Consider the following 25675-nt stretch of genomic DNA (forward strand, 5'->3'; position numbering starts at 1 on the left):
GGAAAGGAGAAAGCGATACTCCCCACTATGTTTCTTAGAAGGGGCATTGCCTGAGGCTGATGTTCTGCAAACCGTGCTGGAAAGACCTCTTTAGCGGGCTCTGCGTTCATGGTGCCCAGCAGTCGTGTCTTTGGAGGCGGAGCTGCTAACGGGCAGTCATGCGGCCTCAACTCAGGAAGCCGCAGCAGGGAGCAGAAGTGCCAGGTGAGAGGTCAGCTCCCTCCACATGTGAGGGATGGGGGTCCAGGTGAGTGGCCCGAGCCCCCGCCAGGTGAAGGGCAGGCCCGCTGCAATTCTCAAGGGTCAGTGGGTTGCTCCTACCGGAGCTCCTCTCACAAAGAGTGCTGCAGGTGCACAAGGGAGCCCTTTGAGGAATCGCTTGGGCACCGGGAGAGGCCCTGAGTACCTTCAGAGGATGGATAAATGCACTTGCGGTCGGGGCCAAGCCTACGAAGTGAAGAGCCTCTGCCATATGAGATTTGTGGTCACCACCCTCATTTCCATCATCATTTGTCATCAACGACGAACTAAGTGCTCATTGTGGCCGCATCCACGACCCCATGCGCTCTTCATCACTCTAGGACGTAGGAGGCCTTGCTGGCCACGGAGACGAGGGGGATCCAGCCCCTGACCCTCACGATTAACCGCCGTGTTCTACCCCCGGTGTTCACGCCACCACTGGACTGCCTGAGACCGCGGAAGACAGGATGTGGCACCAGCTGTCCCCCTCCTCAGCTCTCCCCACAGGCTCGGAGCGGCCTCCCCTGGAAGACAGAGGGATGACCCGGGGCCCCAGTCTCCGTGTGGCGCCGACCCCAGCCGGGGTTCGTGAAGGTGGGAATGGTGGTAAGGCAAGACCTTGCCCCGCTGCCTATCTGTGCATTTCCTCGTGGGGCTCGGGTTCCACGCCTGGGGGAGGGCAGTGGAGACTCAGATGAGTACTTCCCGAGAATGCTGCGCCCCCGTGTATTGTTACGACCCCCTCGAGTACAAGGACATGCCGACGGTCGGCCTCCGCGTGCCCGTGAGAGAAGAGTTCACCTGTCGCATGAAGGAGCCCTCATTATAGTATATTGTATTAGTAATAGCTACCACCTAGCTTCTTTTCCTCCTCATCCTTCTAGTAATTTCTCGATGGGGGAGGGGGTCAAGGGCGACACTGCTCCCCACTCTCGGTCCACTGAGGTCCAGTGGGGTTGAACATCTGCCCACACCCCTCTCAGGGGTGGATGTAGGATCCCAGTGGCAGGTCTAAAACAAGTGTGTCCCAATCTGGCCAGTAGGAGTCAGCCCTGGGACACTCTGGACGGGGAAAGTTCTCTTTGTCCTGGGGCGGCTGGGCTGGTGGGGTGGGAGCCTGGAGTTGCCTGCGGAGAAACAGCAGCAAGGCAAGCCAAGAAGTCAGCTTTCCAGAATCCCAGGCATCGCGGGAGGGCACCAGGGTCCAGCCACGCCTGGAAGGAGAGCTAAGCTGTCCTGTCGTGAGCCCACGGGTCCCGCCTTTTGCTTCAGTTGCTTTGATTGGGAATCTGTCATCTACTAAAAAAGGAATTCCTGGGGCGCCTGGGTGGCTCGGTCGGTTAAGCGGCCGACTTCGGCTCGGGTCACGATCTCGCGGTCCGTGAGTTCGAGCCCCGCGTCGGGCTCTGTGCTGACCGCTCAGAGCCTGGAGCCTGTTTCAGACTCTGTGTCTCCCTCTCTCTCTGACCCTCCCCTGTTCACGCTCTGTCTCTCCCTGTCTCAAAAATAAATAAAACGTTAAAAAAAAATTAAAAAAAAAAAAAAGGAATTCCGATTTTGTACTCTTCAGAGTCCCTTAAGCTCCATGAGGATAGCGATCGTGGACCCTGTTTTGCCTGTCACGATACCCCCGGCGACCAGCTCAGTGCAAGGCCCTTAGTAGGCACTGCGCAGTACTGTTCAAGGGCTCGAATGAAGTCCCCTTAGAGTAAGCCCCCTTTCGCATCTGAGGAAATGGAGATGCCTGAGCTGGCATTTGAACCCAGGGCTTTTGGGCTCCAAAGCCATGCTCCAGAATCTCGTGCAACCCTGCCTCACAGCCGTGCTTGCTGTCACGGTTAAGCCACAGTCACAGGGTTGGCTCACAACGCATCAAGGTCACTGCCCTGAGCCCGAGGAAGAGCTCACCCAGGGCATCGTCACAGCTGGCCCAAAGCGGCCCTGGGACGCTGTGGGGCCATCACCTTCTCTCTTTCGGTCCGCCGCGTGCATTTGAGTCTTCGCGTCTCAGAGCTGCATTTGAATCCTGGCTCCGTTATCCACTCGCCAGGTCGCTTTCTTCACAACTCTGTGCCTCAGTTTCCTCATCCATATAAAAGAGATAGATGATACTACCTTATGGTCATGTTCTTTCATTCACTCAAGAAACATTTACCAGGTTTCTGCCATGTCCCAGAAAGTTCGATTGGAAGCTGGGGAAGGAGACAGAGTGAACATCTTCAGAGTGCACGGCCTCCTTGGGTGGGTTTCATGCATCCCGGGCTGAGGACCACTGTGGGAAAGACTCTAGCATGATGTGGCGAGGTTGTCCAGGCACGGTTCATCAGTCCCAGGCAGCCGTATGCTGGGAGAGGTTTTAACAACTGGCTCTCCAAGGGAAAAACAAAACAAAACAAAACAAAACAGTCCTGACAATTTCCCTGGCATCGATGCTCCCATCCTGGCTGGTTTCAAGTTACCCACGTGACGTCACGTGGGGTGGGAAGAAAGATGCCCTTGATTCACTCTTCAAGGCCGGCCAGCTTCCTCTGGCACCAATGGGTCAGAAGAATCTCTGAGAAGGTAGAAGGTCCCCTGCTGAGGGTGAGCCAAGGACTCCTTCAAGAGAACAGTAAATAAGGACTGACCCAAGCCCCCGGAGGAGCAAGTAACCTGAAAACGTCATCGCCACGGCACCCCTAGATTGCTGGCCCTGCTCTCATGCCCGGAATTTGCTTCAGAATAATCTGAGGTAAGAGGAGTGCGGCTGGGTGTAGACGGACCACGAGCTGATAATTGCTGAAGCTGGCTAATGGGCATCTGGGGCTTCCCTGTATGATCCTCTCAATCTTCATAGGTTTTGAAATTTTCCGTGATAGACAGCTCACGTTTCTTTCTGTTCTCAGCAAAGTGCTGCCCAGGACTCTCCTAAAAGTCACGGTCACTCCCCCAACCCCAACCCCAACCCATCCTCTAAAAATGGCTGTGAACCGTGGTGACCCAGAGGCGTGTGGGCACGCTGCGCGTTCTTTTAAAAATACATTAAAGGAACAATAACGTTTAAGGAAACCCTAATGAGAAATCTAGGATATGGTGAGTATTGCTTTGGATCCTGGATTCATGAGAAGGGACTACAGTGGCCCTTGAACTTAAAAAGACCAGGAGGGAAGGCTGGTGATGAAGGCGTGGACAGAACTGTCAAGGGGCAGAGAGCTTTTGCGGTTGGTTGGAACAGGGGGCGGCAGGGTAGGGCAGTTCCAAGGAAGGTCCAAGAAGGGCAGAAAGTTCTGGCTGTGCCACCGGTTTACCACGTGGCTTCATGCCAGACCCATCACCTCCTGGGATGTCGGCTTCCCATCCGTCAGGAGGACAGCTGGGGTCTAGCTGATTGCTAAGGTTCTTCTAGCCTTGACCCGCTGTGACAAGGAAGACATAGCCAATGCCACATCCAACCGGCAACACCAACAAATCCAGCAACAGCCCCTGCAGGTGTGAAGCGCTAAGGACAGCCTGGCCGGAGAAGGACAGAGGGCACGGGCTCACAGGGAGGCCACCGAGAAGAAACCTCCCGGGAGCTGCTGCGGGAGCCCCCCAGCCAGCAGCACAGACGAAATGGGTCAAGCGGGTCTTGGGCACCAGTTTTAACCTAAAGGTAAAAGTGGTCGAACTCATGGCTTACACCAGAAATATCCCGGCTCCCCAGGGATCCAGAGCCTTGGCCCAGGGGTATATGAGCCAGAAAGAGGTCTGCCTACAATGTTAGTTCTCAAACCTTCGAGCGCAGCTCAATCAACCTGGGAGCCCGTTAAAAGGAAAGGGTCCTGGGACCCACACCCAGAGGCTCTGATTCGGTCCATCAGGAGAAGGTCCCAGGAACCTCCTTTTTTGGACAAACTCCTCAGACAGCTCCTGAAACAGGTGACTGGTCCAGGAACATGGCTCTGGATGACAAAGCCTAGATGAGAGGCCTGGCCAACAAGGCCTTGTAGGGAGAGACAGGAGCACCATTTTGCTTGGTACCTCTGGGCCAAACGACCTGGGTCGTCTGAGATCGTACCTCCATCTGTCTCCCTCTGTGGTGGCTGGTAGTGGGGGACCAGAGAAGGACAACTGTGCTGCCACGGTGGCCGTGAGCTGGACCTCGAGAGACAAGGGTGAGGGGAGGGCTCTGCTGGAGAAGAAGACGAAGTAAAGGAAGGTGGTTCCTTCCCTGGCACCCCATCTCTGAGGAGAAGGCTCCCTTTGGTTTTGCCCCCACGTGTTCCAGAAACACTGGAACGTAAGACCGACGGTGATGGGGAGGCCGGCTAGGATAGCCCCCACCTGGGGGTGTGGAAGCCGGCGTCCAAAGATGGCTCCCAATGAACCAGGTCTCCAGGGAGTCGCGCCCTTGTATAGACCCAGCTCGCGCTGAGCCGGGTCTGGCCGCTCACTTTAACCTGCTCAAGGCAGAGGACGTGACACGGTGTAACTTGTGAGGCTGAGCCTTAAGGGATCTGTACCTTCAGCTTTCGCCTCTTGGAGTCCTTCTCCTTTTTTTTTTTTTTTTTTTTTTTTTTAATTTTTACTTGTTAACGTTTATTTCTTTTTGAAGGACACAGAGACAGAGGATGAGCAGGGAAGGAGCAGAGAGAGAGGGAGACACAGAACCCAAAGCAGGCTCCAGGCTCTGAGCTGTCGGCACAGAGCCCGATGGGGGGCTTGAAATCACGAGCCATGAAATCATGACCTGAGCCGAAGTCAGGCGCTTAACGCACTGAGCCACCCCGGCGCCCCCTGAGAGTTCTTCTTCTTGAACCAAGCTGTCTGTCGTGCAGCTGTGGGGAGGTGGCCCAGGAGGCAGGAACTGAGGCCCCAGCTAAGAATCCACGTCGGACCTGCCAGCCGTCTCAGCATCTCAGCCAATGCCAAGTTTAGCAGAAGCATTGCCTGGGAAGCCCACAAAATCGTACACCCAATGCACTGTTATTGCTTGAAGCCGCTAGTCATGCAGCCATGGGTAACTGAGGTAGGGCTTCCCGCAGAACTTACAGGTCACATCTAGATTCGGGGCTTGAGGGGCGCCTGGGTGGCTCAGTCGGTTAAGCCTCTGACTCTTGGTTTCAGCTCAGGTCATGAGCTCACGGTCAGCGAGTTCAAGCCCCACGTCGTGCTCTGCGTTGGCCGCACGGAGCCTGCTTGGGGTTCTCTCTTTCCCTCTCTCCTCTCTCTCTCTCTCTCTCTCTCTCTCTGCCCCTCCGCCACTCACACTGTCTGTCTCTTTCAAAATAAATAAATAAACTCAAAAAAAAAAACCCCAAAAAGAATAAATTTGGGGCTTGAGCAAACCCAGGATGGTCATCTGTCAATCTGTTGTGTTCCCGTGCTTAGACCTGTATGCAAGGCCACACTCTTTCCAGAAAGAGTGTTTTATTCTCCTGCATATAGCTATGCTATTGACTCCTCGGAAAACAAACAAACAAATAAACCACTGCGATCTTTCCTACCAACTTGGCAACTAATCAAAATTGAAAGACAGTGAGAATTAGGAACTTTTGATACAGGCTCGTGTTCACACATACTTACCGCTTCGCGTAGAATAAATGAAATTATACGATAATAAATTGTTCTGATTTTCACAATAATAACATATGGCCAGGACTCTGTATGGAACCATCCAGTTATTTCGGGGAGTTAGGAAGACTCTGGAAGGCATATGTTTGTAGGGCTCAGCAGAAAGACATAATTACTATCTTTGGGTTGCCTGGTTTCCTATCCTTATAATGAGTAAGATATTTAGAGTCCGAACTGTTTATGTGACATTTCAATAAGTAATGCGGAGATTTGACAACATTTCCATATTCCTCTTTTAAAGTCTGAATGGCTCTGCCTTAATCCAAGCTCCTTGGCATTATTACTGTTTGTTACACTAACAAGTAAGATTATGAGAATTCTAATGAAGGCTTCCAGTGACAAACTCTGTGATTAAAATGCCATAATAACAGTTGCATGCATTTATGTGCCTGATTACCATAATCTATTTAGCACAAGTAAATATACAAACAGAAGGAGAAAAGCAAGCCCAGGAAGCTTCAGCTAAAGGGGAATTTGAAATGCGAGGGAGACAATGTAAATATGTAAATGTCTTTGTGTATTCTTTTCATCTCTCTCCTTTCTCATCCTTGCCTTTTTTTCCTTTTTTTCCTGTTTGCTAATGAGAAGACTATACCATCATATGTGGTCCCTACTCGACCAGGCTGAGGTGCATTTGGGGGCCATCTGCTGGGCCCGGCATCTTAAACAATGCCACCCAGAAAGCGCTGGATATATTCGCAGCCACCTTTGACATCGCGGAATAGAAGAAATGGTATCTCAAAGACTACAGGCTTTGATGTTTTCAGTCCCAACACTTAGTTCAGCTGTTACTCCATTAATGCAAGGCCTGGTCGAGCATGGCCGTGCTGGACCCTGCCCTCTCCCTCCCTGCCCTCTCCCTTCCCCCACAAACACCACATTGTCAACAAATTAACAGCCATGAGACCAGGTTTCTAAATGACTCTCTCTCCGTATCTCTGCCGGCTTCATTATTTTTAATTCTTAATAAAATGTCAGGCAGGAGAGGGCCTGGCACCACTCGGGAAGGGATTTTGAAGAACTTTCTGAAGAGTGGACCGAATGCTTGGGTTTAAAAGTAGAAAAACGGTAACAACCCCGTTTGAGAAGTAACTGAAATCCCAAACGTGTTGTGGGAAAGATGTGGCACAAGCATGTTCTTTTGTTTTTTCAAAGGAGGGGGCAATTTCTCGAACAGAAACACGTGGTCATTCATCTAGCCTTAATGCAGAATGGTGGGTTGTGTAAAAGTCCACAGAAAGGCACAGAAGGGTGCAGGTGTTTTGCAGAATATTAGACAAATAAGAAAACTTCGGGTTTAGATGAACAACTGAGGCCCCAAGATATTATATTATAAATGATCTGTTCTAAGTGATCTATTATATTATAAATGATCTATTATATTATAAATTATATATTGTAAATTATATATTATATTACAAATGACCTATCATATTATTATATTAATAATATAATATAATATAATATATAATTAATATAATATATAAATATATAATATAATATATATAAATATATAAATATATTTATATTTTATATATTTATATATTTATATACTATAAATATATAAATATATAAATATTTATATAATATAAATATAAAAATTATATATATAAAATATATATAAATATTTATATATTTATATAAATATATAATATATAAATATATTTATATATTATATATTTATATTTTATATATTTATATATTATATATTATATTATATTATATTATATTATATAATTTTTTATATGCCTATAAAAAATATAAAAAAATCCTGGAATACTCCCAGGAATCTGGAATACTTACAGCTAACATTCTTTCAGCTTTTACTATGTCCCAGGCCCTGTTCTAAGTGCTTTCCATATATCATTCAATGATCCCTCACATTAACCTTGTGAGGAATGTCTACTATAGATGAAGAAACTGAGATACAGGAAGGCTAAGTAGCTTTCCCCGGGATGGCCCGAGTTTTACCAACTGAGGATATTAGAATTCTAACCCACGCAGCCTGAACCCAGAGCCTGCACTTTGATAGAAAACTCAAACATTGTAGCCTCCATAGTTTAAGAACCATGGATCTAACTAGAAGGCTGTATATCGTAAAAATGATACAGTGTAGGGCCCGATGCATAGTAATCGTACAATCTATGCTAGCTGTGACCACTAATAAGATAACAATAATCGCAAGAATAGCATCATCGTTCTTAGCCGACACAGTTGTTTCCACCTGTATACGTTTTCCAACACACGTCCGTATGCATTTTTCAAATGAAGAGACGTTTAAAGAGGGGAGGCGGGCGGCGTGCAAAGAGGTAAGAACGTTGATCGCTGAGAGCGACACAGCTCATTGTTTGCCCGGCCAGCTCCACGCTTACCTGCACCTATGGTAGAGCCTGGAAGCCAGCATGCTAACACCATATGTACCAAATAACCACAGGGGTAGGTTAAACACACAGCCTTCCCCCTAATTTGACCAATTTAGCATTTGGGGAGTAGTCTGTCCGTGCCTATCTGGGGAATTTCTGAAACAATGGATTGAAAGAGAAATTAGGGGAGGCAGACAATATTTTGGAATCAGCCTCACAAACGTGAACAGCTGCGAGACAGACAATCAGCGCCATAGATGATGGGCTCTTCCTTGCAGACGCAAAATAAATGTTGGCGTCCCCCCGGGGCTAGCAGCCCGTCTACTTGCCCGCTGATTTCCACTCACGCGGATGCGCGGCTGTGCCTCCCTCCGGCCCTCTGGCTCGGCTCCCTGGACAGCGTCCCCATGTGGCCACCGGACGTCCCCACAGACATGGGCTCCCAACTCACCGTACTCACACACCAGCTCTCCCCCATGGAATCCCCGTCTTGGTCGATGAGTTGTGGCGACACCACCCATCAGGCTACCCGGCCTTAGAAAACTAACAAGACCCTAGGCTACTCCACACCCCACTGTCCATATGGAGTCAGTCCCCAAAGCTTGCTGATTTGGTCTCCTAAGAATGCCTTCCAGCTGTCCCCTTTTCTCCATATCCCTGCCACTGCCCGAGGTTGGCATCCACATCAGTGTGCCAAGGTTGCCATGACAGGGAGCCTCGAACAACAGAAATTTCTTTTCTTACAGTCGTGGAGGCTGGAAGTCCAAGATCAAGTTGTCAGCAAGACTGGTTTCTTGTCCTCGGCTTAGAGATGGCCGCCTTCGGCCTTCGTCTTCATGTTATCTTCTCTCTGTGTGTCTTTGGGTCCTAGTGGATCGGGGCCCAACCTAATGACCTCACTTTAACTTAATTACCTCTTTAAAGATCCTGTATCCGAATACAGCCACATTGTGAAGTCCTGGGGGTTAAGGACTCCACGTAGGAATTTGGGGGGTGGGGAACACAATTCGGCTCACAACAGGATCCTTATCCTCTCTCACCTGCACTACCATAAAACCCTGGCTTTTCCAAGGTTGCCACACCTAGAAGGCCCATATTTTCAAAACTTTCTAATGAGGACCCTGCATGGCTTTTACTATCAGAAAACAAATAATCGGTGCATTATTCATTCACTCACGATTAATAAATTAGTTCGGAGAAAACTGTAGCGGTCTCCTGTTAACCAGGGAGGTGTCCTTGAACGCTCTCTATGTTCTGCTTAAATCCCTTCCTCTTCTGTCACGTGTCCCGTTTGCCATCCCATGGCCTTCCCTCTGGACTCTTACATTTCTCTTCTACAAAGAAGGCTTCCGCAGAGCTCTATGTAGCAAACTGGCTCCCGTTCCCAAAGCCTGCCCCTCCTAGCCTTTCAGAATGTCTAGAACTCCCCCTGGCAGGGTTCTGGCCCTCGGGAAACTTGCCCCTCACCTTCTGAAGTTCTACACGTCTACGCTGATCCCCATCCTTGACAAAAGCAGGTGAGGGGGCCTCCTGGTGAGCTCTGCTAGGCAAGGTCCCAACAGGAAAGAGCACAGCCAAGATAAGATACTTTGCTGAAGGTTAATTTACAAAGGGACTACTTACAAAGACAGGGCCGGGGTGTAGGGGGACCTCAAGAGGTAGTGTAAGATTTGAGCTAGGAGTGTTTGTGTTGTTTCCACCCTTTGGCCCAAAAGGACAAGGGAGAGAGAGGTTACCAGAGCCCGGAAGAAAGAGAATAGGGCAGAACAGACTGCCGTAGGAGGAACAGTGACTTCCCACTGTAGGGCCTCCAAGGGGGAAAGCCTGGGAGATAAATGCCTCCGTTTCCTTCCTTCCCCGAGGCTGTCAGAGCCCGACCAGAGGAAGCCAGGAGCAGAGACCAGGGTGAAGGTAGCGGAGAGTGGACCCAGAGAGACAAAGGCTAGTTACCTTTCCATCCTCACAGATCTGCAGCACGGTTGCCCCATCTCCAAGCCGAAGTCTGTGCCTGCTTTGCAAGCTTTTCCTGGTCTGCCAAACAACTTACCACAGCAGACAGTTGGCGCCTGGGTGACTCAGTCGACTAAGCGTCCAACTTTGGCTCAGGTCATGATCTCAAACTCACTGCTCACGAGTTCGAGCCCCACGTCCGTCAGGCTCTGTGCTGACAGCTCGGAGCCTGGAGTCTGCTTTGGATTCTGTGTCTCCCTCTCTCTGCCCCTCCCCTACTTGTGCTCTCTCTCTCTCTCTCTCTCTCAAAAATAGACATTAAAAAAATTTTAATGAAAAATAAAAGTAAAAAAGAACAGCAGACAGTTATTTTCTCATGGTTCTGGAGGTCAGAAGTCAGAAATCAAGGTGTCAGTAGAACTGGGTTTTATTCAAAGCTTCTAGAGGAGGATCTTTCCTTTCCTCACCCGGCTTCAATGGTTTCAGGTGCTCCCTGGCTTGTGGCCACATCCTTCCTGCCTCTGCCTCTCTCTCTTCACATGGCCTTCTCCTCTCTGTCTGCTCTTCTGTCTCAGATCTTCTTGTGCCTTGCTTTGATAAAGACACTTGTCACTCATTTAGGGCCCACCTGAATATTCTAGGATGGTCACAAGATTCTTAATTACAGCTACAAAGATGCTTTTTCCAAATAAAGTTACATTCACAAGTTCCAATGATTTGGACATGGACATATATGGGGGGCACCATTCAACCCAAGGTTGGCCTCCCCCCTCCCCCCAGTTTCTCATGCTGAGTCCACTCCTTTTCTTATCAGAGATGTCCATCTCCAGGAAACCTGTGCCACCCACTTCACATCAGCTTTCTGTCAAAGCTCTGTCTGCACCCTCCCCCCTTCCATTGTGTTGGCCTCAGTTTCCACCTCTATGCCTGGGTCGCCAACAACTATGCTGGAGGTGTTGAAAAGGACTTCTCCAGAAACAGTACTTTGGGGCGTCCACAGCTGGCTGCCTTGGAATTGGTCGTAGCAGCTAAAGGGATACTTTCGAAGCAAGTCCCACATCAGCAGCCATAGAAAAATTTAGTTGTAGCATTTAACATAGTGATTCCTAGGTGTGACAGCAACTGCTGCCCCACCACCACTCCACCGGCCCCCAAAATCCATTCTCTTCCATCTCTGTTAGTGTGAGAGCTCCTCATTGGCTGTAATTGGTGGCCCCTGGCCCCTCACCTGAAGACTACATTTCCCAGCCTCACTTGCCTTTAGGTGTAGCCATGTGACTAAGAGAGGCCAATGGGCTGTGAGCAGAAGTCCTGCCTGCAGCCTCTGGGCCTTACCTTCAAGGAAGGTGATGTGGCTTCCACTTGCCCCTCTCCTTCCTGCCGATGGAGCCAGGGCTGCCATCAACACAAAAGAGAGGTTGCAACAGAAGAGAGGAAGACAAAGCAACAAGATAAGGTGGCTGGAGCAGCCATCTGGGCAGAGGGGCACTATACACAGACTGCCACATGATACAGAGCTGTCCTTCTCCCGTGTGAGCACAGCTGGTTATAGTGACATGGGTGTTCATGGCTAAGTGATTTATCAAAGCGGTGCCAGGGCATGGAGGAGCCAGGCCAGAGGAGAAAGCCAAGAAAAGATCTCAGGCCAAAGTGCTAAAGTGTCTGGGCTTCAACCTGAACCCACGGGGCATCCTTGGGGTAGAAATTATGCTCTGGAGTTGCCTTGAGCCAGAAGTAAGAAGGTCTGTGCCATCAGCCCTCTCCACATTCAGCAAATCGGCTCCAGGCAACTAAGCACGGCCCTGCAAAGGTCAGTCAGAGGTGCTGGCCATTGAAAATGAAGCTCACCACAGCCTGAAGAGTGCAGAGAAACGGTAGAAAGGGATCTGGGCAAACATCGACGCTATCTGCCCAGGAGCCTTTGCTACATATCATGAAAAGACACTACCAGGAAGAGTGAAGGGGCCATCAGGACCCACACCATCCATTATAGAAGTCTCCAGAATGAGTCCAACCACCACCACCACTTCCTGAATGACACGGTGCGTGACCACAAGTGCTCACTCGCCCTTCCCTTAGAGCCTCCTCTCAAGAGAGGGTGGCCTCATAACACTGCAATATCGCAGGTCTCCCGTCTTGTTATGATTCTGCCCTGGGCATTAGTTAGGATTCAGGCTCAACTGATGTAACAAAGACATTGGCAGCAGGGAGACGTCTCTTCTGATGTCCAAAAGTGCCCCACTTGGCATTCAAAAGTCCCTTTGGTTAGGATCCAGTTTAGCTGTGTCAGAAAACCCAACATAATGATGGACTTAAGAAGGCAGAGGGGTGTTGCAGTCACCTAAGAGACCAGAGAACGGGTCCTGGGGAGGCCTGGAACCCCACAGTATCAAGAACCCAGGCTCCTTCTCTCCTAATGCTCTTTCCTATGTGGCCCCATGGCCACCTCATGACTCCAGCGGCTCTTCCAGCCCTGACCATCATGTCGGGATCCCAGACAGCAGGAAGTCAAGGTGAAACGAGAAGAACACACTCCCTCACTTGGAGGATGCCTCTGGAAATTGCACGTACCACTTCTGTTCACATCCCCTTGGCCAGAACTTGGTCACAAAGGAGGCTGGGAAATGCAGTCCTTATTCCGGTGGCCACGTGTCCAACCAGAAGTCCTATACAGAAACCGGAACAGATCTGGAGGAACCATCAGCAGTGTGCTGGGTGGGAGGCAGTAACTGTATCCCACACACCCCACTCTAACCACCTCACACAGCCACTGAGAGAATCAAAATAAATTATACTAAGAACCATGATAGTAATTACTTTTGTTAACGGGTTTGAGAGCAGAGATGCTCTTTGTTTTGTTCACTGCTGGTCCCCTGCACAGGACAGTTCATGGCACAAGAAAGGAGCCCAGGAAATATCTGAATTATAATGCCCAAAGCATAAAGATTCTTGGACCCTTCTACCCAACTGTGTGGAAAAAGTCATTAGTACATCTTGAGAAGGATTGGAAATGGTACCAGATGTTGAAATCTATTAGAATTTGTAGCTTGACGTTTTAAAGGGGGAAATGACATTTTATTATTCTATCCTGCAGAGTCACAGTGGTCCGCCCGTCACCTCTTCTGACATCCAAATTAGAGATCACATTTTCTCTGGACTCAGGAAAATAAAAACTCAACATTTAAATGAGCTGTCAGCCAGGCTGTATCTCTTCTACATCGCAACATAAATTTGGATACTACTTAAGTAACAACGCGGTAGCATCTATCAAAATTACCAACGGCACAGACTACCTGACTTAATGATACTAATTCTAGGAATTTATCCTTAGGACATATATGTAAATAATAATTTACAAGGTATTTCATCGCAGCATTGTTTGTAACAGTAAAAAATCAGAAACAATCTAAATGTCTTTCAACATTTGAAAGACAAATAAGACAAATTGATAGCTAAATAAGTTACAGTACATCCATATTACAGAAGGATGAACTTTTTTAAGGAAGGAGCTTTTAATACACTGAGAAGAAATGATCTCCAAGATCACTTAGATCGCCCAATATTAACTGGAAAAAGCAAGGTGGGGAAAACAGCATGTGCAAAATTGTATAAAAAGGGGAACATACATTTTTGCCTGCATTTGCAGCGACTGTCTCTGAAATGATCGAGACAGTGACTAAGCAAGGGAACAAGGTGGCTGGGGGACAAGGGCCGCAATCTTTTCGTTATATTTAAAAATTTTTTTGAACTCTGTGAATATATTACCTATTCAGCGAACAAACAAAAAGTGTCTTGGGGACACTTGGAAGAAGCTGTCTCAGTGCAGGAAGCTCCTTGATCTCTCATCACCTGGGGCTTGAACTGTCCTAGCTTGCAGTGATTAAAGGGGAGCAGAAAAAGTACCATCAGGACGCTGGTGTTCTCAGATTCTGATGCTGTGGTGCTTGCTTTTGAGGCGGAGGAAACTGTCTTCATTGAGATTAGGAGAGGCTCCTTGCACCTCTGACCACCTTGGTGAGGGTGTTTGAGAAGAAGGTGTATGTTTGTAAATATGTGTGTTGGTGGTGTGCTGGCCTAGGTGTGTGTGTGTGTGTGTGTGTGTGTGTGTGTGTGTGTGTATGTGTGTGTGTGTGTGTTTCTGGAATACACAAGAAACTGTAACAGTAGTTCCTCTGGGGACCCGAGGGAAGGAAGCGCCAGGGACACTTGCTTTTAATCAAATACTCTTTAAACTGTTTGGAGTTTAATTTTAGGCATATGCTACACAGCGCCTATTCAAGCATGTTTTAAAGAAGGGAGAATTGTGGTTTATATGATGTGATTTCTTTCTCTTTCTCCTCCTCCTCCTCCTCTCCCGTCCTGCCCCCCTCCTCTTCCTCTCCCTCCTCCTCTTCTTTTTCTTCTTCTAGTCAAAACTGTACCTACCGCTTAAGCAGAATGGCCTCTTTGCTTAGACCTGGCCTTAGAGTCAACCCAGAAGTGGATGCTCTTTGGGGTTGGAAGTGGGGACAGAAAATAAGGGAACTGAATGGCTAAAACTCCTGCATCGTCCAAAATCACAGACCCCAAGTTCTGCCCTGGTCATGGTCCCAGACTAGGAAGGCTCTCTTCACACACTGAACACAGCCAACCCACATCTCAGACGTGGGTTCGGCTTCCCGGACTGTAAGCAAAGTGGAAACCAATTCTTCCCAGTACGCCTGCTGGGAGGGAGAGACTCTTCAGAGGAGAATCTGGTGCTGCTGAGAGCCCAGCGGGAGCCAGGAAGGGAGCACCTACCGTGCCTTGTTGGGCAGGAGCCTGGACCCCCAGGTCCCTCCCACCACAAGGGCACACAGGGTAGAAACACGTTTTCAGAGTTTCCGGTTCTGACCAGCTTTTCGAGGCTGAACAGGCAAAGGAGGGGAGAATCTAAAGGGGATGGGTTGGTGCAGGTCTATACTGCTAAAGGGGTCGGGTGAATCTTGTATTGATGTGGAAGGCCGTCCAAGAGGCGCTAAGAAATCAAAGAAGGCGGTAACAAACCCTTACACAGTCTGGAAGGACGTTGCCACAATGTTTGACAGTGACTTGTCTCAGGGAAGAGGGTTGGACTATTGGCGACTTTTGCATTCTGCCTTATTTCAAAGTTACTTTTGTTTTACAATGGGCTTGCATTTGTGAAAGCGTGCACTAAATTTTATTTAACAGATGGCCAAGGGGGTAAGAGTGAGCACCATACAAGTGGCTGGGGAGGTGTTGTGGACTCTCCAGGAAATAGCTTTGTCCGCCCCAGAAAGGGGCTGTGTCTGGAGCTGGAAGACCCAAGGACCCTGGGGAATAGGCGCCTGAGGACGACCCCCCAAGATACCTAGCGCAACGCTCCCCAAACTCTAATGTGCCATGCATCCCCTGGGAAGCTTGGTTAATGTAGCTTCCCTGTCACTAGGTCTGGATGGGCCTAAGGCTCTGCACGTCCAACAAGCCCCCACTTAAATGCTGGTGTGGTGCGTCCTGGGACCACCAGGGTCCGGAGAGAGGTGGCAGGGGGCGGGGAGTCAGCCTGAGGTTCCTGGCTCTCAGGAGCCTGGCATGTGTCATTTCAGTAAGCAGGGAAAATCAAAACTCAACGGAGACATGATGGAGGGGGAGGAGAAAAGAGACTGATAGAAGCCAAGGAAGCGCGCGCAAAGGGAACGCGGAAGAAGAGAAGAGGAACCCTCAGGCACCTGTCTCCCCACCCGGTTCTCCAAACCCAAGAAGGGGGTGGCGCGTGCGGTGCAGGGGTCAGGGCTGTGCCTCGGGTCCCCAACCGGGGGGAAGGTGCGGCCCGGTGCCCACGCGGCGGCCCGGTCCCTGCTCCGCCCGCGCTGTGGAGCCGCGTGAAGCTGGGGGCTCGGGCCGGGGACCCCTGGTTGGGGAAACACACCCCCCAGCCCCGGGCCGGCCGCGCGTTCGGGCTGAGCCGGGGGGAGGGCGCCGGGAGCCGGAGGCCCTGCCCGGATCCCTGGCCGCGCCAGCTCCGGGTACCCCGGGACCCCGCCGCACCTCTCGCCCCGCGCTCCCCTCCCTCCCCGCGGGGCGGAGTGCGGCAGGAAACCGGTGGGAGCCCATCTCCCGCCCCCCGCCTTACGGGATGACTTGTTTGCCTGGGGTCGGGGGCTGTCTGCCCCCCCACCCCCCACCCATATGACCAGGAGTGAGCGGCACGGTCCTCATCAGGCATTTTTGAAACTGGTCTAATGAGGGGGGAGACTTGTACCTTTGCCGCTATTGTTATTGTTGTCTTTTGTGGTGTGTGCAAAGTCCAAGAAAACTTTCAGGATAACTGTCTTGTCAGAGGCCCTTACTTGGATTTATTGAGCTCTCTTGGGACCTGTCCCCACTCTGGGGCTCAGAGATGCAAAGTGAGTTCTGGCACCGTGAGGACCCTCCAGGCGCTCCCCGTCGGGGAGGGAGCCAGTGGGTGAAATGCAGTGGGGTGAACCCTGCTGGAGGTGGGGAGAGCTCTGGGTGTCGCAGGAGCTCAAGGAGGGGGGGTGGTCTTCCCGGGAAGACCCCTGAGAGGGTAGTATGGGGCACAGACTGACAGACAGGAGGAGGGCAGGGGTCGGGGAGGCGTAGGTGAAGGTGGGGAAAGGGCAGAGCCCCGGGATAGACAGACGCTCCGGGCCCTGAGAAAAGGGGAGAGGGAGCGGGAGACCCTGAGAAGCCGGGCGGAGATCCGATTAGTACCCGAAGGCCGAGGTCAAGGGCCTGGATGGGATCCTGAAGGCTACGGGGAGGCATCGAACTGCTACATTTTCCAGATGCAGCAAGGAAGGTCATTTACTCCGTGTTTGGAGCTGAACAACAGGCACTCGGAGGTGAGAGGCCCCGCGCCCTCCGCGCGTGCAGCTGCCCCCGCTGCAGGCCCCACGGGGTGCGGGGAGCGCACGGCAGGTCCTGCCTCGGAATCTGCCGCGCGCTGTTGGCACCTGTAGCCTAGAAGACTCTCTCCTGCGCTCCGACGCCCGCCGCTTCCTCTTACCCAGGGTCTTAGGTCCCTCCTGCCCTGCCCGTGCCACGCCATACCCGAGTGAAGCTCGCCTCACCTCAGGGCCAGCTACCCAATCAGGGACACTCCCACCCGTGCTCCCCAACTTGTTCACCCCATCTTCCGCGCTGGATTAATCTGCTTGGGGGGGGGGGGCAGGGGCGGTGGAGGGGGAAAGGGGAGGCGCCTAGAGTCTCAGGAAAGAGGAGAGCGAGCAAATGGAAACCCAGGACTGACGCATCAAGGCCCCTGTGACTTGGGATCCAGTGGGCTGGAGGTGGAACCCAGACCCTGCCTTGATCTCTAGCCTTCAATATCTTCATCTGTAAAATGGGAACAGCGGGCCTCCTTCTAAACACCGAAGGGCCCGTTGCACAAGTTGGGTGAGATAAACAAATGGGAGCTATGAAGTTAGTTCCTGGTCGCCCCTCAGTCCTACCTCAACTTTGTTCCACGGTGAACTTGGGACACCGGGTTGACTTCAATGTCGCTGATCCTTAGGGGCAGATGGCAACCATTGCTACCTCCGTGGACGTGGGTGATTCAAAGGGTGGAACTCTCTAGGGAGAAGGGGCTATTATTAGTTTGGGGGGTTCTTTGGGGGGGGATTTTTGGTTTGTCATTTCCCTTTCGCTCTCCCAGCACCCCTTCTCCCAAGCCCCTGGGCATTCCTTCCAGATTCTACCCAGGCTGAGCCTCTTCTGACTGGGCGGGGTTCCTCCATATTCTCAGCGACTCAGGGCTCCCAAAACACGAGTATTAACAAAATAGGGAAACTTCCAAGGGAGGGTATCGTTTGACTCTCCCTCGTTCCTCCCAATCTCACAGCAGACATACCTTTTGAGGTCACAGTAGCTTCTAGAAACCCATTTTAGGGATGAGAATCTGAGACTGAAAACAGACAACTCAAGATGTCTCTGATGCCTGCCCTCACACTCTCTGCCTAGACCTGCTTCTCTGCTCCCAGAACCTTGACAAAATGGCCATACCGCCCTCGAGGGTCAGTTTTCCCAGTCTGTAAAATGGGAGTGAGCAAAGTAAGTAAAGGACGCTCCCAGGATCAGTGAGAGATTAAATGAGATGAAGCCTCCCAAGGCCCACTAAGCGTCTGGCCCAACTTAACTCGCCTTGAGGTGGCCATTAGATGGGAGTCCCTGCCCTTATCATTCATTCTAAAGGTTCCCATATTCCAACAGTCCAGATTACAGACCTCATGGTCTGCCCTGTACACAGAACGTTACGTGTATTTTACGAATCGTGTCTCACACCAGCCCGTGTGCACCTCTGCAGGCGTGTGCATTCAGAAGTATTTAGCAAGCACCTTCCACGTGTCCTGCCCGGTGCTCGGCGCTGGGTCCCCGGACAGGGATGACCGTGGACGGCTCCGGGGTCTGAGTTTTACAAGGAAGACAGAGGCCATTTGTTTGCAGAGTTCTCCTGAGGGGGTCTCATCGCTCCCCCAGGACCCCCCCCCCTCGTCGCCAAACGCCACCATTCCTCATCCCTCCTGGTTTCCGGGCCTGGAGCGATGGCCCAACTGCTTTTTTTAATTTGCTTTCTTTTCCGGTGCCCGCAGCCTCGCCTCCTCCCATCGGTCCCGGCTCAACGCCGAGCAAGGCCGCTGCTGTCCTTGGCAGTCTGGCCGAGCCGCTGCCTGAAAGTGTGCAGGAACTTGTGAAGGGAAAGGCGAGACCGCGAAAGAATGGCTCGGGAGGGACCCGGCAAGCAGTGGGAGGTCTGAGCCCTTAGAGCCCCGCGCGAGCCCGCCCCGGCGGATTTGGCACAAACTCCTCCCGGGCCGCCCGGCGACTGAGCAAAGGCCGGCCGCGACGCTCACCCGGCCTTTTGTGGGAGGGAAGCACAAAGGAGAGGGAAAAACACGTCTTCCGTTTTGACGGAGGAGGCCGACAGCTTCTGGACGCCCGGGCCAGCCAGGGACGCCCGGAGCCGGGCCGATTAGCTTCGGCAAAGTGAGCACTCAATTTCCCGGAAAGGGGCTGCGGCGTGGCCCCGGACGCACCCAGGCCGTGCACGCCGGGCGCCGGGGCTCAAGAGCAGAGCAAATGCCAGGGGGCCTCCGGACGCACGAGGGCAGGCGCCAGGGGCCGGGCTCCCGTTTTGCGTTATTCCCGGAGCGGGTAGGACTCGGAGACCCAGAGAGATGGGTCCGGCGACCGTTTTGCCCCGGACTAAAGGAGCTCAGGGGGCCACAGGGGGCCCCTACCTCCTGAGCGACTTTCTGGCAACCACGGAATGTTGGGGGGGATGCTGCCGGGAGAAGGGGTCCTCAGCCTACGGCTGCCAGCCCAAGCTCCGGGCATCGGGAGTCAGGACCGCGAGGTGCCGCTGCGCTGCCCAGAACAGCCACCACTGCCCGGGGCTGGGGCCTGGAGCGTCCGTATGGGCGTTCACGCGGGAACCTGGCCAATAAGCCAGCTCTCCTACCTCTGGACTCTGCCTTCCCTGTTTCTAAGTACGCATGGTGCCAGAACGGACCCCTCAACTAGAGCAAGCGCGAAAAGAACCCCAGGGCGCGCACTCTGGCGCGGACAGTGGCCGGTGACAAGCAACAAAAGAAGGAACCGGGGCTCCAGGACACGTGCCGCCGCCGCCGTCTGGACTAACCTCAGCGTCTGCAACCCAGGCGGGCGCACAGTGCGCCTGCCGGTGTTTATTAGATACACTGGCGCGCGCACAAGTCCACGCCCCGGCTGGTGGCCCGCAGCTCACATTCCCACGAATGTCCTCACTGCCTGCGGCCGGGGAGGCCCAAAGGAACGATCCTCTAAATACTCTAGCTCTTTCTGCTCCCCCCCCCCGCGCCCCCTCCCCGCAGCGTTCGACCATGCGACAGATTCTCCTAATTCAACGGTTATGGGTCATCCTCCGCAACCGTTGGACGACATATCTATCTCCACGCTTCAGTTCTTCATGTTTTAAATACATATTTAACGGATGGCTGCAGAGCCAGCTGGGAAACACACGGGTTGAAAAATAATGCTCCAGAAAGCACAAGATTGGGGCGAAGGCGAGAGCCCGCGAGGTTTCTATCAGAGTCTTACCCAGAAACTGGGAGCCATCCCGTGGGTTTATTTTTGTATTCGTTTATTTCGTGCCTTCCCAACGCGAAGGCGAACGACTTTGTTTTTCAAGCCGTGCGTGCAAATTAAAAGTTCCTAAACAACCACATAAACAGAGGCCATAACACTCCCTGGGAGGGAGGGCCGGGGTGTGTTTGTGTATGTATGTGTGTGCGCAGTATAAACGGCTAGTGTCCGCGGTCTGCAGGAGCAACCCTCCGTGCTGGAAATGTACAGATGGAAGGAATCCAGCTTAGGGAAAAGGTTAGAGACACACGGCCGCCACTGCTGCTCAGGAACCGCCCACGCCGGTTATCTGCTTGGTAAAGACTTAGCAGGGTTGTCCGTGGGCTTGCTGTAGACAGGGTATCCGGATTTTCCCATCTGTAAAATGGACGAGTGTGTCAGTGCCGCTAACCTACCTCAGCTAGCTGCTTCTCTAAGACCAGGTTTCATCCCTGATGGGCAAGCGTTTCCGGGCTTAGCAGCCAAGCTGCGATTGGTGAAAGGGGTCTGAATGCAGCCGCAAGGAGTTGGATCTCGCTGTCTGGCCCAAAGCCTGGAGAAGTCTTTGCCCAGGCCTTCGACCTTTCTCTCTCTCTCTCTCTCTTTTCTTTTTCTTTTTTTTTTTTTCAGACAAACCGGCGTTTCCCTCCTACCTCATTTTCCCATTTTGTGGAGACGACCACAAGAGTGATGCTGAAAATACCACCATCGGTTCCAGAGCTAAGACACGCAGGGCAGGCGCGGCACTTTGGGCGCTAGACTCTGCCCTTCTGTTAGCGCGGTTACTGTGCGGAAGCACCTCCTCCCTGTGTCCACGCCATTCCCGACTTTACGAAGAGTTGAGATTTCTTTCAAAAAGCCATTCTGGAGCAGGTGCTCCAGGTCCTTCCCTGCCCTCTGCCTCGCGAGGCCCTGCCCCCAGCTGGGGGCGCTACCGGCCGCCCGCGGAGGAGCGTGCTTAACTTGCGCCTGGTTGTCCTTTACCCTTGGGGTTCCAAATGCCCCCGTGTTGATGAAACGTTTGAGATGGGGGGGCGGGCAACGGGAACCCAGAGAGAGGGAGATGAAAAGCAAAGGAGGAGACTCCAGCCCCAGCGCCTGAATCGCCAGGGTTATTCGTGCGCATCCCCAAAGATCCGATCGCTTTGGGTATCAGGTTAGTTCGTCGGCAGAACCCCAAGCCCACGCCATCCTCCAGCCTGACTCTGTGGTCACCGTATTTTTACAGAAATTTGACAACGCTCCCTCTCTATCTCAACTGCATTCTGCCCTCGGTACTTCCCCGGCAAGCCCTCCCCACCCCTCCTCCTCCTCCTGCTCGCCTCGCACACCCCCTCCTCGGGTTCCTCCTCCAGTCCCTCCCCAAGAATCTCCCGGCCGCCGACGCCCATTGGCTGTGCGCGGGGAGGAGGCGTGTGCGGGCCGGGCGAGTTTCATTGAGCGGAATTAGCCCGGATGACATCAGCTTCCCAGCCCCCCGGGCGGGCCCAGCTCATTGGCGCGGCGGCCCCTCCAGGACCCGCACATTGTTCCCCGCCCCCGCCTGGGCCACCGCCGCCGCGGTCGCCGCCGCCACCGGGCTATAAAAAACCGGCGGAGCCCCGAAAGGTGCGGATGCTTATTATAGACCAACGCGACATCACCGCCCGGAGCCCGGTTCTCCACTGCGGCTTTTGGGAAGGAGCTCCTCTAATTGCATCCACAGTAAGTGTCCCCGCCCCCCCCATCCCAGCAGCCCCAGCCTGTATCCCAGGGACAGACGCCCCTCAACTCGCAAGCGACCCAGGAAGCTCGGTTAGAGAGGGCCCCGATCCCGCCCCTGCCCGCCGGTTCCCCTGAGTGGCTTCGCCGCTCTGATCCTCCCCACACTCACCTCAGCACCCCCTTCGCCCAAAAGCCAGAAGTCGAAGCGACCACAGCTCCTTCTGCCCAAGTCCCGCTAGGCTGGCAAGCTCCCCGCGGTCCCCGGACGCAACGCACGTTATCTAGGCTCGCGGGCGCCGGGTGCCTGTGTGTTTGTTGCTCGGTGTCGATGGAGATAAGGTCGATGCGTTTGAGAAACCAAATAAATACTTCTCTATTTAGATCTCCGTCCTCCCAAAGAAAAACCCTCACTTGCCATTCCAGCCCTGGGGATTCGGCCTCCCGATTCCTAATTGAAGGCATCCAGAAGGCCACCCTCTCTGAGGGGCTCCAATGCTCCCTGGAATAAAACAACCTGTGGATGAGAGCTGAGGAAGTGGGGAGAGAAAGAGAGCGGTTACTTCGTGCGCACCTGCCTGCCGCTAGAAGGAAGCGAGGTGGACACAAAACGACCGGCCACCCGCACCTGGACCGCACGCTGCGGTGCAGGCGGGAGCAGCTTCTCTCTCTCTCTCTCTCTCTCTCTCTCTCTCTCTCTCTCTCTCTCTCTCTCTTTTTCTGAGTGCCTCGAGCTCGATCTAGATCTCTCTCTTCTGTTTCTTCTCCTCTCCGCAGGAGGCGTGCGCAAAGCTCCGAGGGCCGAGGGAGGGAGGGAGGACCCCGCGAGAGCTGCGACTATCCCTCGGGGCCATGGACTCGGACGCCAGCCTGGTGTCCAGTCGCCCGTCGTCACCAGAGCCCGATGACCTTTTTCTGCCGGCCCGGAGCAAAGGCAGTGGCGGCAGCGGCTTCACGGGGGGCACGGTGTCCTCGTCCACGCCGAGCGACGGCCCTCCGGAGCTGAGCGCAGAGCTGCGCGGCGCCATGGGCGCGGCGGGCGCGCACCCCGGGGACAAGCTGGGCGGCGGCGGCGGCGGCTTCAAGTCAGCCTCGTCCAGCACTTCGTCGTCCGCATCGTCGGCGGCCGCGTCGTCCACCAAGAAGGACAAGAAGCAGATGACCGAGCCCGAGCTGCAGCAGCTACGCCTCAAGATCAACAGCCGCGAGCGCAAGCGCATGCACGACCTCAACATCGCCATGGACGGGCTGCGCGAGGTCATGCCGTACGCGCACGGCCCGTCGGTGCGCAAGCTCTCCAAGATCGCCACGCTGCTGCTGGCGCGCAACTACATCCTCATGCTCACCAACTCCCTGGAGGAGATGAAGCGACTGGTGAGCGAGATCTACGGCGGCCACCACGCGGGCTTCCACCCGTCGGCCTGCGGCGGCCTGGCGCACTCGGCGCCCCTGCCCGCCGCCACGGCGCACCCCGCGGCCGCCGCGCACGCCGCGCACCACCCCGCGGTTCACCACCCCATCCTGCCTCCCGCGGCCGCCGCCGCCGCCGCCGCCGCGGCCGCCGCCGCGGTGTCCAGCGCCTCCCTGCCCGGCTCCGGGTTGTCGTCGGTCGGCTCCATTCGGCCCCCGCACGGCCTGCTCAAGTCTCCGTCCGCCGCGGCGGCGGCGGCGGCGGCCCCGCTGGCGGGCGGGGGCGGCGGCAGCGGGGGCGGCGGCGGCTTCCAGCACTGGGGCGGCATGCCCTGCCCCTGCAGCATGTGCCAGGTGCCGCCGCCGCACCACCACGTGTCGGCCATGGGCGCCGGCAGCCTGCCGCGCCTCACCTCCGACGCCAAGTGAGCTGCCGGCCGCCGGCGCGTTCTGGCGAACGGAGGGACCCGGGGGCTGCGGGGAAGCGAGGCCTGGCCGGCACTGGGGCCCGGGAGCTCAGTTCCCAAGATCACAGGACGTGGGGCTGGGGGTGGGGGTGGGGCGCAATGATGAGGACGTCAGCACTGGGGAACCGAAGCAATTGGGGGGCGCGCACCGGACAGTGGGGAGTGACAGGGCCGTGCGCTCTGGGTGCAGCCCTCTCTGGCTTTAAACAGCGCTGCTCCGAAAGAAACCATTGTAAAAGAAGGCACTGCTGTGTGCACCCCTCCCTCGACACCCCCCTCCCCCGACACCCCCCTCCCCCTCCCCCTTCCAAAAAAAGTAATTCTTAAATTGGTGGTTTCTTCTAGGATGCGGGCCGCGCTCGGCCCTGGCAGCCTTTCGTTACATGGGGGAGGAGGAGGAGGGAGGACTGTGTTGGGGACTTCCTCTCCTTCCTCCTTTCTTGGCGGGTAGGAGACTTGGGAGAAGCTGTATTCCAGGACCGGCCCTCAGGCCTCGCCTTCAAGGGTCGTCTCTGGCCCTGAGCCAGGGGCTACGAGGTAGCTGAAAATTGGCATCCGGTACCAGAAGCATTGACGGTTTCGTCCAATGTGGGTAAACCCACAACTGTCTGAGAACTACTGCGGTTCCTGCCTGTCGCCCCTATTGCTTTTGAGGGTGTGGTTTGTTGTTGTTTTTTTTTAAATAAATCTATGTTCCGTATTCAACAATACAAGCAGGCCTTCTAGAAAGTCAGACTAGAACCACTTGTGGATTGGAATAATCTAAAACTGTCGACTTTGGGGGCGGTTTTTGTTTTTGTTTTTGGGGTTTTTTTTAGTTATTTTCAGATAGACTCGCCCTCCCTGCCCCCCTCCCCCCCATTCTTTCCGTCTGTAAGCACAAAGTGATTTGGTTTATTGCCCGACTGGGGGCAGTCATTCTGATACCCGAGGGTTTGACGGAACTCAAAGGCTGTTGCTGTGAATGTGGTTGGAGTTACCTGGGAGTTCTGTTGGCTTTTGAGGTTTTTCCTTCTTGGGTGTGTAAATATATTATCAATAATGAGGCCAGTGCTGCTGCGAAGCTGTTTGCTCACGTGACTGCCAGCCCCACCGGAGTCTGAGCCTGGCCTCCTATATGTCGGTTTCTTTTTGCCACGTTAAACACGAATGACAAACTCTCCCACGTGCTTCTCGCAGCCTCCGAGAACTGCCTGGGCGCCTCCCACGCGTTGCGGTACCGGGCTTTACAGCGTCTGCCGCGTAACATCTCTCCTCCGCTCGCGGTCCTGCAGAGAGTGTATCATCTGTTTTATTTTTGTAAAAAGAAAAAAAAAGTGCTAAATAATATTTATTACTTGTTTGGTTGCAAAAACGAAATAAATGATCGAGTGTTGAGATTTTAAATAAAAGTGACAAGTCCGTCGGCTGTTTGCGAGCCGCGTGGGTGGGGGGAGGTGCAGGGCGCTAGCCCTCGGAGCCGGATTTGGGAACCATTTCGTGGGTTCCACCCTGGAGAAAGATTAAGGGGTCGTTGGACTATTCTCCCCGCGCCAACCCCCTCCCCACCCCACCCCCACCCCCACCCCCACCAACAGGGTGTTTCTCACACGTCTCTTGTTAATTTGATTTTCCGACGCCTAATCCGGAACTTTTTTTTTTCTTTTCCCTGCGGTTGAGGATTGAGTTCGTTGAAAGTGAACATGTCTCTCCCTGCGCGGAATTTGGGACCTCCGGGGCAAGGGCCTTGCCTTGGGCTGGCTGGGGTCCCGGCGCTCAGGCCTCCCGTCCTACCAGGATTTTTTTTTTCTTTCGGCTCAGAGGCAGTCGCCCACCCCCCCGTCCCGCTGGGGGAAGGGGGAATCCTTGGGC

At 53.5% G+C, this 25675-nt stretch overlaps 1 protein-coding gene and 1 long non-coding RNA gene across 2 annotated transcripts; one reads left to right on the forward strand and one right to left on the reverse strand.

Moving 5' to 3' along the window:
* Nucleotides 1-20244: 20244 nt before the first annotated feature.
* On the reverse strand, nucleotides 20245-21237 carry LOC131511508 (uncharacterized). The gene is made up of 2 exons (XR_009261541.1): nucleotides 20900-21237; nucleotides 20245-20624 (listed from the first exon to the last, which is right to left on the reverse strand). It is a non-coding gene; the product is annotated as an uncharacterized LOC131511508 (long non-coding RNA).
* A 75-nt stretch (nucleotides 21238-21312) lies between these two features.
* OLIG2 (oligodendrocyte transcription factor 2) lies at nucleotides 21313-25226 on the forward strand. The gene is made up of 2 exons (XM_058731904.1): nucleotides 21313-21950; nucleotides 22725-25226. Exons 1-2 carry the CDS (start codon nucleotides 21702-21704, stop codon nucleotides 23784-23786), a joined length of 1311 nt encoding a protein of 436 aa, XP_058587887.1. The 5' UTR covers nucleotides 21313-21701; the 3' UTR covers nucleotides 23787-25226.
* The last annotated feature ends 449 nt before the right edge of the window (nucleotides 25227-25675 follow it).

This window comes from Neofelis nebulosa, chromosome 5, assembly GCF_028018385.1.
Source record: "Neofelis nebulosa isolate mNeoNeb1 chromosome 5, mNeoNeb1.pri, whole genome shotgun sequence".
NCBI lineage: Eukaryota > Metazoa > Chordata > Mammalia > Carnivora > Felidae > Neofelis > Neofelis nebulosa.